The 15,727-nt window shown below is 34.5% G+C and overlaps 3 protein-coding genes across 5 annotated transcripts; 2 read left to right on the forward strand and 1 right to left on the reverse strand.

Annotated features, from left to right (window-relative positions):
• Positions 1-289: 289 nt before the first annotated feature.
• Prp39 (pre-mRNA processing factor 39) lies at positions 290-6,393 on the forward strand. 2 transcript variants are annotated; one of them, XM_072889274.1, is made up of 13 exons: positions 290-441; positions 622-749; positions 979-1,182; positions 1,368-1,841; positions 1,915-2,089; positions 2,180-2,427; positions 2,618-2,743; positions 3,554-3,702; positions 3,882-4,287; positions 4,638-4,802; positions 4,901-5,287; positions 5,400-5,686; positions 5,933-6,393. In XM_072889274.1, exons 1-13 carry the CDS (start codon positions 393-395, stop codon positions 6,222-6,224), a joined length of 3,090 nt encoding a protein of 1,029 aa, XP_072745375.1. In that variant the 5' UTR covers positions 290-392; the 3' UTR covers positions 6,225-6,393. The 2 variants fall into 2 exon arrangements, with proteins under 2 accessions (XP_072745375.1, XP_072745376.1); XM_072889275.1 differs by having other exon boundaries at positions 301-525.
• Positions 6,394-7,706: 1,313 nt separating this feature from the next.
• LOC140664277 (uncharacterized) lies at positions 7,707-13,350 on the reverse strand. Its single transcript, XM_072889276.1, has 3 exons — positions 12,949-13,350; positions 9,298-11,641; positions 7,707-8,789 (listed from the first exon to the last, which is right to left on the reverse strand). The coding sequence occupies exons 1-3, from the start codon at positions 13,159-13,161 to the stop codon at positions 8,641-8,643; spliced, it is 2,706 nt and encodes a 901-aa protein (XP_072745377.1). The 5' UTR covers positions 13,162-13,350; the 3' UTR covers positions 7,707-8,640.
• Positions 13,351-13,434: 84 nt separating this feature from the next.
• LOC140664280 (RRP15-like protein) lies at positions 13,435-15,525 on the forward strand. 2 transcript variants are annotated; one of them, XM_072889281.1, is made up of 4 exons: positions 13,435-13,656; positions 14,197-14,739; positions 14,829-15,036; positions 15,269-15,525. In XM_072889281.1, the coding sequence occupies exons 2-4, from the start codon at positions 14,303-14,305 to the stop codon at positions 15,389-15,391; spliced, it is 768 nt and encodes a 255-aa protein (XP_072745382.1). In that variant the 5' UTR covers positions 13,435-13,656; positions 14,197-14,302; the 3' UTR covers positions 15,392-15,525. The 2 variants fall into 2 exon arrangements, with proteins under 2 accessions (XP_072745382.1, XP_072745384.1); XM_072889283.1 differs by having other exon boundaries at positions 14,243-14,739.
• Positions 15,526-15,727: the final 202 nt, after the last annotated feature.

Genomic DNA, 15,727 nt, shown 5'->3' on the forward strand with positions numbered 1-15,727 from the left:
TCGGAAATTATTGGTGCCTCGACATTTTCGCTGAGGAAAAATCATCTCCAAATAATTTCAAGAAGCTGCCATTAGCAAGTTTTTCACCAATTACCGGACACCCTGTATATGTTTAGGAAACTATATGCACACGCCTAATATTTTCCTTTCGCTTCTATTACCAACAACTGTCAGTAATGAATGGACGACCATTGGTAAAGTAAATCACTGAATAAACGACCAAATATTTTGAAAAAGGACAAAACAACCACGCTTGTAATTGCGTTGATTTTGCCGAAACTGCGCGTTTGTTGGCGAGCCTGTTTTGGCGAAACTATCGCGCCGCCATTTTCTATTACAATTATCTACAGTTCTACGCTTACATTCCGGAGGCTGCATCGAAAACACGAGACATGTCCTCTGCAAGCGGTGATGAAGCTGAGCTCGCGCCGGTTGAGCCAAGTAAGAAAGGAATTTCGTCCGAATCGTCGATCAATTCGATCGATTTGCAGGCCGTTGCCGAGGCAATCGTTCGTCCGCCAAGACGTGCGTTCGGCGTGATTGTCCAGCCCACGAGACCGCCATTTCGAAGTGGCGTCTTGTGTGTATAGAGCGATACAAATATTTCATTTACCTTTTCAGTGAGACGCACCAGGTCGGGAGGTCGAGCCCGGAAAACGCCAGTGGTGGCTAAAAAATCACCAGTGAAGAAACTTCTCGCCAGAGCGACGCGCTCTCCCAGAAAGATTCACGAGATCGAAGAGCCTGAGGTATTAGCCTCACAAACTTTTGCAACCGGTTGCACTAGCATTCGTAGCATTATTGTTAGTTAATTCGAACTCTTATCTATTCACTGAACTAAACTCAACTAATGCAGCATGCTAGTTTCTGACTTTGTTTTTTTTCATATTAATATAAGAGTTATAATCTGAAGAAAGCCATCTGTAAATCAGATTAGTCAGAAGAGTTTGATATATCTTAATCTGTATGTAATTGTAGGAAGAAGTATCTACTTTAGAAGAAAGCATAATGGAAAATATGCCTGAGAATGGAGTTCAACGGCTATCAGACATTATTGTTGAACAACGTAGTGAAGAAGATACACCCATGTTACACTTGGAATTAGAGGATTCTGAAGATACTAATATACATGAGATAAGCATGGGTCAAAGTGAAGAAATGGAGCAAGATGTAGAAGACATGGTATATAATATATAAGATATTCCTTGTTCAATTGCAAAATTGAGATTTAATTTTTCTTTTTGTTAATTTTTTAATTGAAGAATGAACATCTTGATAATTTATCATTATATCAGTTGATAGCATAATATAAAAATTAAATAGTAAGTAAATAGTAAGTAAATATTAAAACTTGATTTGTTACACAGAGTCATGCTAACATAAGATCAGAAGGCATAATTATAGAGGAGAGTAGTAGCATGGACAAAGTGGAAATGCTAACCGAAGACATTGAGATGGAGGGTCAAGACATTGGTAATAATGATTCAAATCAACAACGTGTACTGTTTGATTTTCAAAAAGTTATTAATGAAGTTAAAGAAGCCATTAATGGCAATACAATGACAGTCTTAGAGACAGAAGAGGTAGATTCGGAAATATCGACGGATGCATCCAGAATTCAAATTATGGAAGTTGAAGATTCAAAACAAGAAATATCAGAAGATGTAGATACAGTTATGAGTAAAGTAGAACCTGATATGGAAATATCGCAAAGTGATTCTCTACCACGTATAGAGATAACTGAAGCTGTTGAGTACGACGTGGATGATGATGTGAAGAAAACGGAACCTGATACGGAAGCAGTGTCAGAGGATGAACTACCGAATGAATCCACAGCAAAGGTAAGATTTATATTACATTTCATGGATATATGTAATTAACATTCTTTCTACATTTTGTCTAATAATTGCACAGGAGCCTGAAACTGAAGCAGTTTCTGATGAGGAATTACCAGTTGCTGCTCCAGCAGACTTAGGCGAAACAGAATCTGTATCTGAAGACGAACTACCACCTGACAGCGATAAAAAGAAAAAAGGAGGGACAAAATTGAATAAAGCACTCGAAAAAAAAACCAAAACAGAAAGTGGAAGTGAGTATTATTTCTATGACATTTCATAAATTTTTATAGTTTGAAACTGATTACACATTTAATGAGATTATACATTTCTTGTACTCTTAGCCAAACGTAAATTGAATGTGGAAGGAGAATATGATCCAAGTTCTCCAACATCTGAGAACAATGATGAGGCACCTGCAAAGAAGGTCGCTTTATCGAGTGAAGCAGATGTAGCAGATAAGCAAGAAACCAAGCCAGCATCACCGAAAAAGAAAACACTGCCTGAACTAGAAAAGTATTGGAAAGCTGTTAACGAAGATCCATCTGACTTCACAGGATGGACATATCTTTTACAATATGTTGATCAAGAAGTAAGTAAAATTCACATGGAAATTTTACTTAAAATTCAGTTTTTGTGTGTCACTCATTCTTAATTATTTTAAATATTTAATTTCAAGATTAAAACATAATACAAGTGTGATTATAAAAATAAAGAATAATATACAAATTTATTAGATGATTAGAATTATTATTTAAGCAAGTCTGGTTTTTTTATCACAGAATGATGCTGAAGCTGCACGCGAAGCTTATACCAAATTCTTGGAGCGTTATCCATATTGCTATGGTTACTGGAGAAAGTTCGCCGATTACGAGAAGAAGAAGGGCAACCCCGAAAATGTCCAAATGGTGAGTACAATTATATATTACGTTCATTAGGCTATCTCTCACACATATGATATCATTATAATATTAATCTATAATGAAAATAGCTCGAGTTAGGAAGACGCGTGGGCAGTGTGCACGCACATAAATATGGTTTTCCCTTCCAACAGCATAGCACGTCTTGCAGCACCTATTCGACTCTCTTCGTTTATCATATAGTTATTTATTTACTTATTATTCTGCGATACTTACAAAAAAATGCTATATTACATATTTTACTGTCTTATCAATATATATCAATTATGATACGTATGTCGAGCGAGACGATGAGCTAGTTGTTTCCAATTTATTTTGCGAAGCGCCTTGTCTTGATTAGAAAAAAGAAAAACTGTGTTATATTTACTGTAAGCATTTGTACACATAGCTTACTACAGAAAGTATTGTAAAACTTAAGCATAAGATATATGCGCTATTCTTACTTTATGTAAGTAAGATATGTTGGGTTGGGGGTTAAGTCAAAGTCAGAGACAAAGACTTAGGACACGTGCACGTGCCAGAGAGGGAACAAGAGAATGTGGCGGAAGACACAGTGGCGTCCAGATTGGAACACCCCCTGATTTTTAAGGTGAATGCACAATGCTCTGAAATCTCTGTGTTAATTAAATCTTTTTATTTACAGTACGCGTACGATATGTGAGTACACGTTGCTAAAAAGAAAAAAAACCATAATGCTTAACGAAAGCTAAAAGCAAAATAGGTATAAGATTTACCCGCCGATAAGTCCAACCCAGTTGTAAGCTGTTCTAAAATACGATTTGAAATCCGTTACCACAGGTGTTCGATCAAGGTCTGAAAGCTATTTCGCTAAGTGTCGACCTATGGCTTCATTACATCAACCATTGTAAAACCGTCTATGAAAAGGATGAAGAAAAGCTCCGGGAGCAGTATGAGAGAGCTATACAAGCTTGTGGACTTGAATTCAGGTAATAAGTTTAAAACTTTTTTCTAAATTTGCATTCAGAAATATAAATATTTCCATTATTCAATATGATTTCACAAATAGTCAAATTGTCACTCTAGTATTTTAGTTGCAAACCCAATCTAATTTTAATAAACGATTAGCAAGGAATAACTGAGTAATGTAATATTTTCATTAAAACAGATCGGATCGTCTCTGGGAAAGCTATATAAAGTGGGAATTGGAGGGGAAACGTTTGAGCAGAGTGACTGCGCTGTATGATCGCTTATTGTCGACGCCTACCCTTGGCTACATCTCCCACTTCGAGGCATTCCAGGAATTCGTATCGTCCAATTTGCCGAATCGCATTTTAAGTGTTGATGATTTCCTTGCGTTGCGTGCAGAAGTGAAGGCCCTTCTCAAATCTGACGATACCACTGCGACATCCGCTGCCGATGATGCGCCACCCGGTGAGGAACCGCCACCCCACGAAGTACCGCCTACCGATGAAGAGACACGTGCCATCCGTGAGAAGATCATAAGCAGTCGACGTAAAATGCACAAAGCGAACGTGAATGCAGTTGCAGCGAGATGGTCCTATGAGGAAGGGGTGTGTATCACATTCAGAATTGCAATTATATATACTCATAAAAACATATATAGATATTAAATAAAATTAGATTTTTCAATTTGATTGCACTGAAACGTTTCACTGCTGTAAATGAATAAAACTCATTTCAATCCCTCTCACTGAAGTTCTAGAATTACCTATTCACGCAGTAAATGTGGATCCATTGTAATACAAAAGTCAATCTTTTACAATGTTTTGCATAGTAAGTAAAAAAAAAATATATTCCAAATTAAAAGATCTCAAACGAATTGATATCACATTGAACAAATAAAGTTTAAATTAATTTATAAAAGCTATATGATTAATTGTATGGCTTGTATGATTAACAGATAAAGAGACCATATTTCCATGTAAAACCATTAGAACGGTGTCAGTTGAAAAACTGGAAGGAATATCTCGATTTCGAGATTGAACAAAAGGATCAAAACCGAATAGTTATCTTATTTGAGAGATGTCTTATAGCTTGTGCACTTTACGACGAATTTTGGATGAGAGTAAGTAAATACTAGTATATATACATATATCGGTGTTATATATCACTAATATTATAAGCAAAATATATGTATATGTTTGCGTTTTTTCTTTTGTACAGTTTGTGCGCTACTTGGAATCATTGAAGGGTGATAATACAGAGAAAATCCGAGACGTATATTCGAGAGCTTGTATGGTGCATCATCCCAAAAAACCAAATTTGCATTTGCAGTGGGCGATCTTCGAAGAGGGTCAGGATAACTTCGAGAAAGCCGCCGCTATATTAGAGAATATTGATAATGCATTACCAAATATGTTACAAGTGGCATACCGACGAATAAACTTGGAACGTCGTCGCGGAGATTTGGAGAAAGCTTGTACATTATATGAAAATTACATTAGCAATAGCAAAAATCGGACAATCGCTAATAATATCGCCGTGAAGTACGCGCGGTTCCTATGTAAAGTTAAGAATGATGTTGACAAGGCGATTAAGGTATTGATGAAGGTATGTTTAAATATAAAATTACTTTTTTCTTATCTCTATATATATGTGCCTTCTCCCCTCTCTAACAGACTTATTTAACAAGATTAATATATTATTGTTACATTACTTACAGGCCACAGATAAAGATAAAGATAATCCTAGATTGTATCTACAATTAATAGACTTGGCTATGCAACGAACGCCAGTTGACACCTTAGAAATAGTAGGCTACATGGACATGTTTATAGAAAGAGAACATGCAGATCTCGAACAGAGAGTGCTTTTCGCACAACGTAAAGTAGAATTCTTGGAGGATTTTAGTCCTGACATTCGGCAAGTGTTGAAGGCTCACGAACAATTCCAAAAATGCATCAAACAAGCGAAAGAAAGGAAGAAGACGAAGGGCGACGACAATAAAACGTAAGTGTATTTACAGGGAATCTAAAATAAAGACATTAGCTAATTTTATCAAATAATTTTAGGCAATCAAATACTATAACCTTAACAAATCCGCAACTTAATATTATAAATATAACTAATATATCATTCTTGTTATTGAAATTGATTATAAAATAATAATATATTATATATATTTTTACATTTACAGAATTTATAAAGATATTAAAATTACAATTTTAATAAAGAATTATGTTGATAATGTTACAGCGATTCTTCGCCTCCAAAGAAAGTGAAAACAGATCAGTCAAATGTGCCACCTCCTCCGTCCGTGGGTTCACAATCTTCATACCAGTATAGCAGTCCGAGCGGACCCTATCAGTCGCAACAACAATTTCAGGGAGGACAGTACAGTGGTCAAGGTGGCTACCAACAAGGTTATCAGCAGTATCCACCTCCATCGGATCCCAATTATGCCAATTATCAAAACTGGCAGTATGGTCAAGGTGGGCCACAAGCTTATGGACCTTACAATCAGTGGGGATCTTACAATTATTATTAATATGGATCGTATAATCGCCCATAAGGCTTCTGAAACTGATTGTTAACTATATGTGTCTGTACATTCTTTAGTGTTTTATTTTTGCGATATTTAGAAATCATCGGACAAAAAAATTATTAATTACATTTAAGAGTATCTTGGTATCTCGACATAATGAAAAGTTGTATATCAATCTCTGTATCAATATTTGACGTCTTGCATGAATATCTATCATGTATATCAAATAAACTGTACACCTGTTAGCAGAATTTTACTCATAATGTTATTTGTATCTTTTATGCATCATTCAAAGAAAATTGATTACCAAGAATTAATAAAGGGCCGTCTACAATAAGTGTAACCCGTAAGCCATAAGAAATTAACCAATGGTATTCGATATTCTTCTTTAAGGTCAACTGTGGTTAATTTCTTGCGGCCTATGACTTACAACACCTATTGTAGACGGCCCTTTACTGTTTTAATATAATTTTTACATTAATCAAAAATTATGTAGAAGCAATACTTTATATTAAAAAAAAATATGATTTAATAAAAAAAATGTCTCAAATATAAAAGAATGGAATTTTGATGGAAACAAATAGAGTAGAACTGCTATTGGTATGTACAGATTTTAGGATAGATATGTATGTTCACTTTAGAGCATTACGAGTACAATTCGTATAATTTCACAATGCTGACTGCTGAGTGTGAAGATGAATTAAATGGATTGTATATCTACGATTCTTAATAAATTATAATAACTGTTGCATAACATACATAAAGTTTAATAATTTGTATCTTACAATGTATTGCAACATTTATTATTGGTTGCTTTACATACAATATCGAATCAAATTTTCACAAAACATTGTTGATTTTGTTACTTTTTGCGAAAAAACTGTAATCACAGATCTTAAACTTTTTTATTTTTCCATGCAAAATTTGCTATTACTCTGCTATTCATTACCACTATCGAAGTTTTGTTAATGCAGGATATTGAAAGTAATCTTCTATGAAAAATATATGTTCTTCATATCATTTTGAGATTCTTTAACAAATAAAATTTCCCAGAGATATATATATATATTTGTGATATATATATAATTTGTGAAAATAAATATAAAAATATATATATATATATAAAGTATCAATTATATTTCAATAACATTTGGTAATTATTATCGCAATGTGCTTATTTATTTTCACAAATAGATGAGTTTCTATACTGATTATATACTGACATAATTTTACAATTTTAAAATTTCGCGATTGTTCAGATGTATTTTGATCTCTTATTCAGTCATGCATATTTATGTACTCATTATTAACATTGGAAATTCAATAATTTGTTTTTCACATAAATTTTATGCTTTAATATAAATAAAAAAAACCCTCTTGTACAAAAAAAAAAAACATATAAATTAATTTCCAATTTATATTCAACATTTTTACACACACACACACACACACACACACATATCATTGAAGGTTTAATAACACCAATTTTGGTTTTGAATATATTTACTCGAATATGTTAAACATTTCAGATATATTAAATTGACATAGTTTCATACAGTTGCCTTTTTATATTGCGTTCAATAAAGATCCACTATTTACTTGTTTCATTGATACTTTCTTATAATGATTTCTTCTCTACTTTATTCTTTGATTGTGAGTTAACAAATCGTATATAAAACTATTCTCCAGGATTATACAAAGCTGGAATTTTGATATAAAACCTCTAAAAAAATGTTGGCTGCCTCTAACAAACTTAATTGCAAAATACATAAGTGTCTCGCTTTCTAAAAGTTTTACGCTTTATCTTAATTTTTATCTTTTAAAATGTACTTAGCAAAATTCTATTTAACATTTAATATCTTTAATTGTTCTAACTTTATAACATTGTTGCATGATAACATACTTTAATTATTCATATATCATCTGTTTTATTTTGCAAAAGATTTGCAGAATATCAGCGAATTACTATATAATCTCGAACTTTTCAACAAACAAATACGATTGTCGTCAACGACTCTATCGTTTCCATTTCATTGTCAGTATAAATATGCAAAAAATTAAATTCTGGTTTGATTAAACTCTTGTCCACATATACTTAAATCCAGATGATTCATACACTTGCCAAATACTCAAAAAAATTAAATCAATCATATTTAGTATACTATAATACATGCGTGGATTGTGAAAATAAAATGAAGTCGCACTTATCAAATATTTGGCAAGAGAATGGATCCAAAATCGACATTCAAAGTTAGTAAAAAAAGATGTGTGTATATATATATATATACGTACACGTCAAATATATAACTTCGTTTTGAACGAATGTATATATATATATATATATATATATATATATATATATAAAGTTAATATAAAGTTAATTGTCATAAGAAACTTATTCATGTAATCAATTTCAATATTAAACAACCACGGCGCTTGTGGCCATTGTATTAAGCCCACAGGTACCATCTCCACGATAAACTCTGTAGTATCCTTGTTCGCCCCAACGTTTTCCCCAGCTGTTTTTGATAATCCAATATGGTAGCTTTTTGTGGAAAAGTGGATAGTCTGAAAGAATATTAGATTTAGTATTGTGTTCGATGATCTTAACATTATTTTAGTGAATCTTTGACAATTAAGTTGGAAATATATTTAATAAGATATATTTTTAGTAGAATTTTTGATTATTGGATTGTGTACTTATATAGACAGAATAGAAACATAAAAACAAAATTCTATTAAGTTATCATAATCGTAGAACAGGCATGGCCACGGGGGCGCCCACGGAATACGCGAGGAGAATGTACACCTTCTTCGCACGGCTGCCTCTTCCCGTCTTTTATTTCTTGAGGGCCTAGGGCCAGAAAAGGAAAGACGGAAAGAGACAGCCGTGCGAAAAAGGGATACATTCTCTTTCTCGTGTACTCCGTGGGCGCCCCCGTGGCCATGTCTGTTGTAGCATATTAATTAAGAATATTAATTTATATTTTTCTAGACTTTTTTATAAGAAAGAAAATATTTGAAAACTTCAACTTCTCAATAGTTTGTTAAAAACTATTGAGGAAAGAATACGTACCACTTATACCATATCCTACGATGAGTACGCCATGATCCAAGTTTTTGGGATTGCAGAGGAATTTAAAGGGATGCGACACACCGCCGATGTAAAACTGCATGGCATTGGCGTTGATGCCGATAGAGATTGGACCATTCTGCACCAACCACTGTGCCATTTGTGTCTCGTTCGACGTGATGTTGACAGCGGAAGCCAGTTGTACCTTGGCCAAATTTTTCTTAAAGTGACACTTCTCGTTTTCTGCCTCATACGGATAATCCGTCTCCAACTCGAGACCGCCCAGTTTCTCGATGGCCCTGTATGCGTTATCCGGTAGACCGCCGCTGCAGCCATCATCTAAATCGTCGCAGTCAACGAGTTCTTGTTCAGACAGAGACAGCAGCTTGCCGTGCTGGATTGCGTACTGGCCTTCGACGTTGCCCGTAACCGAGAAGGCCCAGCAGGAGCCACACATGCCTTGATCCTTCACCGGAGTCACAGCGTCTTTTTTTCGCCAGTCGAAGTCAGGTGGGAGCTCAATATCCGGGATATCGGCTTTACGCAAAGGAATATCGTTCTCTGATCGCAGGTCCGGTCGCAAACCAAGATAACGCGACCGAAACTCTTCGCGTGACATATCGGCGAACATGTTGATGCCATAGCTAGCGGTTCCTTGCTCAGTTTTACGCAGCAGTTTTATAATACCAAGATTCTCGCGGAATATTGCGAGACGTAGACTTCTCTCCTCCAGTGTGGAGTATGTTCGATTGTAAGTTTCCACGAAGTTGTTGAACTGCTGCTCGGTCCTCACATCTTCAGCGAGCTGTAGCATCTTCTGGCTGTAATTAACGCCACGCAGAGACCGCTTCCTTCTGCTTGTCGACGGTGGTGGACATTTGACTGTTATTTCGGGTGAGCCTTGATCGAGCCAAGGTCGCGACCACACCTGTATCAGACACTCTTTCACTTCGCTTCCAGCCTGCAACTGGCAGTTGTTTTTAGTGCCTTTCGGGCAATCACTAGTGCCCAGTTTAACTTTGATCTTATAAAGTGTACCGGCGACTACCTGAACAGTTGCCTCAGTGATTTCCACCATAAATGGTTCATTCGGATTATCTGATTCCTCTGAAATTTTTCGCAGCGCTTTGTTGGCGTAAAGTTGAATTTCAGAATCATTTACAGATGTCATTGTAGGTGCACCGACCAATTCTCTTTTCATCATCGATCGTTTTCTTCTATTAACGATATCCGTTTTTTCATTCTTTTCGCCTTTTAAAACCTTTTTTTGTAGAATATCCTCTATTACTGGTTTACGCGTATCAGGTACAGCATCTTCCGCTTTAACGGGTAAATCAAAATGTTCTAAAAATTCCTCGAATTCTTTTGCCTTGTCTGTAAAACCTACAATTTTCTCGTCGTCTTGGCTTCTGTTCAGTACTACCTTTACGTTCATAGATTCCGTCACAATAGCTTCCTCGGATTGCTTCGGGGGCATCGAAGATGCGTGGGTGTAATTGTCGAGCATATCTCTTAAGCCTTCGTAGGCGTCAGCTACCTCAGTATGGGATGATTGTCCTTCATTATATTTGACCGTAACTAGGGACTGGCTCTCCAAGTCCGGTTGTTGAGACTGATTACTAGTGTTGGCGCGAGAATCTTCCACGTCTGTGCAATTATTTTTGATGATTTTAAGAGATGTCGATTGCCACGGTCGTTGTTCAAACGTAACTAGGCACCGTTTAATCGAATCGGTCGTTCGCAACGCACATTCTTGCTCCTGTTCCAGAGCATTCTTCAGACACTCCGATTCGCCTATCAATAGTAGCAGTTGATATTGTACTACATTGGACGAAACTGGTACCGAGCGGGTGACTTTTATGATGCTCATCATCTTATGTTTGTAATCATTCGCGGTCTGCTCATCTATCGATCTTAATGCTTGCTCGGCAAAGACTAGAAGACTCGGCAGATTCGGATTCAACTCGTATGGACAACCTGGACAATAGTTGCTGCTGGAAGCGGGCATAGCAATAAACGGTCTGATGTTGTCGTCTCCAGTCTCTTGAATCTCATGATCCAATTCGACGCTTCGATTGTTGTTCACCTGTTCAGTCACGCTCTCCTGAGTGATTTGAGAGTCTTCCTGATCCTGATAGCTCTGCTGTTCCTGCGATGTATCATTTTGCGCTTCGGCCGTGTAGAAGTACATACACTGAATGGAATCATTCAGTGCTTCTATATCGTCGTCCTCTATATCACCCTTTTGTTTCATATCGATTGTACAGGCTTCCCTGGGACAAGGTTCCGTTCCACATATTGGGTTCATATAAAATGTGAACTTGTATAGTTTGTAAGGCGGTTCCTCCTACAATGAATAATAATAGAATTATATGCTAATTATAAGTAAAATGCAAACTGTAATAATAAAAACAAATTTTAACCCAGATATGGTCATTATTATGATTAGAATAATCAATGCTATTTATTATGCTGGCTATTGCAGCAATTATAACATGAAATAGAAATATTATTTTGTAAAATCAGTAGTCTGCTGCGTAGTAACATTCTTTCCATATTTCTTAACTGAGTAGTACAAGTTGACTTGATAACCCAGAATATCATTATCTATAGTTTATCATTGCCTCAAAAACATACATTAACATAGATTAATGTACCAGATATATAGAGGAAAACATCTATACGTTAGTGTATTGGTTGTAAAAAATGAAATAAAATGTTATCTTATCGAAGTCCATTAGGAGATTTGTTCAAAATCATTCATCGTTCAAGGAAATGTAACAGTTTGTAAGAGCTTATAACAAAGTTACATATTTTAGTTTCAAATAAAACAAAATTTCTTTTTGTTTATTGTCTGACTTTTGTTTCTTCATAATATAGGAAAATGCTATGTATTAATTTAATGATTGTACATCAATTTTTATCATATATATGGAACATTGTGTTTAAATATAATAATTCTATAAATAAAGTGCTAGTAGTTTTCTGAGAATTTGATACAAAATTAGAAATAATATTGTTTTAGTTTTTAAATTTTAGAAACAATATCTTGATTCTCATTGTCAGGGAAAATATTCAATTATCACAAATTATCTTTCAGGAAACAAAACCAGTATAATTATGCAATTAGATACTTGACACCATTAGTTTCTTATATATATTTATACAAGAAATCCTTCAGGAGGGAATTATACGAAATATTATCTAATAATTATTTTCAAGAAAAAAAAACATGTAATTATAAACATTCTTTTATGCAGAGAATACTATCATCTGTTTATATATTTTATATTAAGTATGTACAAGATTATTTACAATATTATAAATTACATTTAAACTTGCACAAATCAATATGCGCAATATATATAAATAATCTTTTATCACACTGATGTCATATATTGCAGCTTAGCTGTTATAACGCAGTTATATTTTCAAACAAAGTCCTTTCTTCCACTGATGGTCACCAAACAAAGAAGGATTAGATCATCATTTATATTTATATGTGTAAGCTTTCCTATGACATATGAACATTTTCAGAGATGAAAAATGAGATAAAATCGTAGCTCTATTGCGCTTCATATGTCCGTGCGACAAGTCCAATACGACGTAAAATTTTTCGCGAAAATCTCACGAAATCCTATGGGCGTAACTCACCAATTCCTGCACACTTATCATCTGGCCATTGCTGTACCTGTGATGCGTCGGCGAATTTTTTTCCAGGGCCCTCAACGCTTTCACCCACAACGTTCCTGGCACCCCATGCACGAGATAATCGTTATAATTGATTAACGAATTCGTTCGCATCGCTTGCGTAAGGAAACATGTCAGAAAAAGGAGCGCGAAACCCGCGCGACTTTGTCCTGCCATTTTACGGGACGCGCGTCCTTGCGCGTTCTAGCTCCTTCGATTATTTACGATAGACTGGATAGACCAAGCTTGTGCGTTGACGATACGAGATACGATGTACGACATACGACTACGACTGATTGTATTACAATCACTACAAACACACACTCGATACTCGATTACAGTGACCGACCCTATCCGTGTGTCTCGATAACGGACTGACGGACGGCGGACTCACGCAACCGTCGATTCTGCGGAGGTCTGTTCCTGTTCCTTCTAGGTTGCACGTTGCACTATGTGCAGTTATTGCAGGCGGTAAAGCAAAGTGACAACGTATGTATGTACCTAATAATAACTCGCGCTGAATCGTGAATACCACTTGCATGTCGCATGAACGGGAATTGTGTATTTAAGTCAATTAAATTGAATCCAGCGAAATCAAATAATTGACTATGCTGAATGTGAGGAAAAATTAATTGCGCACGATGAAATCAGATTTAATTATATCTCGCACACGTAAGTTGAAGTTTTTCCGCATTCCATCACTAAGCAAGTAAAAAATAATCTGAAAGAGAATATAAAGAGAATGTATATTTTTGTATTAAATAAAGAATTTAATACAACTTTAAATCGCAACAGTATTAAATACAAATTTAATACTGTCGCGATTGGTCATTTATGCTAAATTTTATGAACCTTTTATTACCTCAACATTATTTTATAACAAAAGCTTATCTAAAAATCTTTCAGCTATATATTGTAATTTTACAATTGTACGTATTTCACTCTAAATACATACTATTATGACATTTATGATAGAAAATTTTATATGTATTATATAGGCATGTATCACATGTGCGCATAATTTTCAATATGACGCGTTCAGAAATGTTATTATTCGTGTGATAAAATAGCATGTAATTGGCCAATTGGGACAAAAAGAGCAAAGATTTTTTTTGTCCTGATTGGTCAATTAAATATTCCCCTCTTTCACAAATCTCGGACTCTTGTCACGTGACCAATTTTAATTCGATTTAAATCCGAGTCTTCGAACAGATGGCGCTGAAACTAATTCACACGTGGTTCTCACTTATTTGCAAAGGAGAATTTTTTTGTGTATCCTGCCTGTGTGATGTCCTGATCTTGCTATCGTGTTTCTAAAATGATAATTATGCATCCTGACGAAAGTAAAGAAGTAAACGAGGATAATAGTGACTATCAGGAAAATGAATCTGATGATTTGGAAACGGAGAACAATATAGATCAGTCATTACAAGATGTTAAATCTACTTCAAATGCAGGATGGGCAGATGTTATGCAAAAGATTTTAAGAACAAATAAGCCAAAGAGGAAAAAGACAATAGTACTAGCTAAGGCAAAGAAATTGTGCGATGTAAAAATAAAAGAAAAACCAGAAGATATTTCTTTTGACATTGATAGTATTGAAAATGAGACTGAAATAGAAGAAGCTAATGTCAAGAACGCAGAACACATTGTACATAGTAAGCTGAGGATAAAAGAGAAAAGTCTTGGCATTCGAATAAAACCATCCATTGCAGATAGGGAACGTGAAAAAATGTTGCAAAAAATAGCCACAAGGTAATTTATATTACATTTGCTAACTTTTTCTTACTGTTTTTCATGTTTGTTAATAAATTATTAATAATTTCCTGTACTATATTTTACAGAGGGGTTGTCCAACTATTTAATGCGGTAAAACAGCAACAAATAGATATAAATAAAAAATTATCACAAGCAGGACCATTAGAAAGAAAACGCGAGCAGGTATTCAAAAGCATTGATAAAAATGCCTTTCTAGATATTCTTATGGGTGGCAGCAAAAGCATACCAGTTGATAATACTGTCAAATCTGAAGAACAAACAAATAATAAAAAAGTAAGTAAAGTTTTTTATGTACTACTTTATATATCATGTAATATTATATATATAAAATATCTTTATAGTATATCTATATAGTATATTATTGATTTATCTTTTAACATGCATTAAACTCGTAAACTGTTTATCAAGGCCATATATAATTTGTATTTATTGATATTGGTACATATTTTTACATTTAATATACAATTGTGCATAAAGGTGAAAATATACATTCGTCTTTTTTAAGGATGACAAAATATGGAGTGTCCTTCGAGATGATTTTGTTATGGGAGCCAAGTTGAAAGATTGGGACAAGAAGGATGAAGAAGAAGAGGATTCATCAGCCCCCGAAGCCAGTGATGTGGATTGAAAAGATATTTTTTTCATATGATTTTCTTTCCAAGTAATTATAGTTTTAAAAAATCTTCATTATTATTTGTGTACATAATGAACTCAACTCGAAATATTGATATTTTCTGAATAAATATGTCAATACATATTGAATTTTTTAAAATTACAGTTTATCCATTTATTAATTTATGTATACATATACTATAACTGGCCTTGCCTTCCTTTTTGTGATCCTTTTTTGTGATTTAGCAAATGTTTGTTTAGGTATAACAATATATGTAAACTTTAGATATTTCTCATTATGAGAAATAATTTACTGATAGTTCTTATTAATTTATTGATATTGGTTGGACTT

This window comes from Anoplolepis gracilipes, chromosome 3, assembly GCF_047496725.1.
Source record: "Anoplolepis gracilipes chromosome 3, ASM4749672v1, whole genome shotgun sequence".
Lineage (NCBI taxonomy): Eukaryota > Metazoa > Arthropoda > Insecta > Hymenoptera > Formicidae > Anoplolepis > Anoplolepis gracilipes.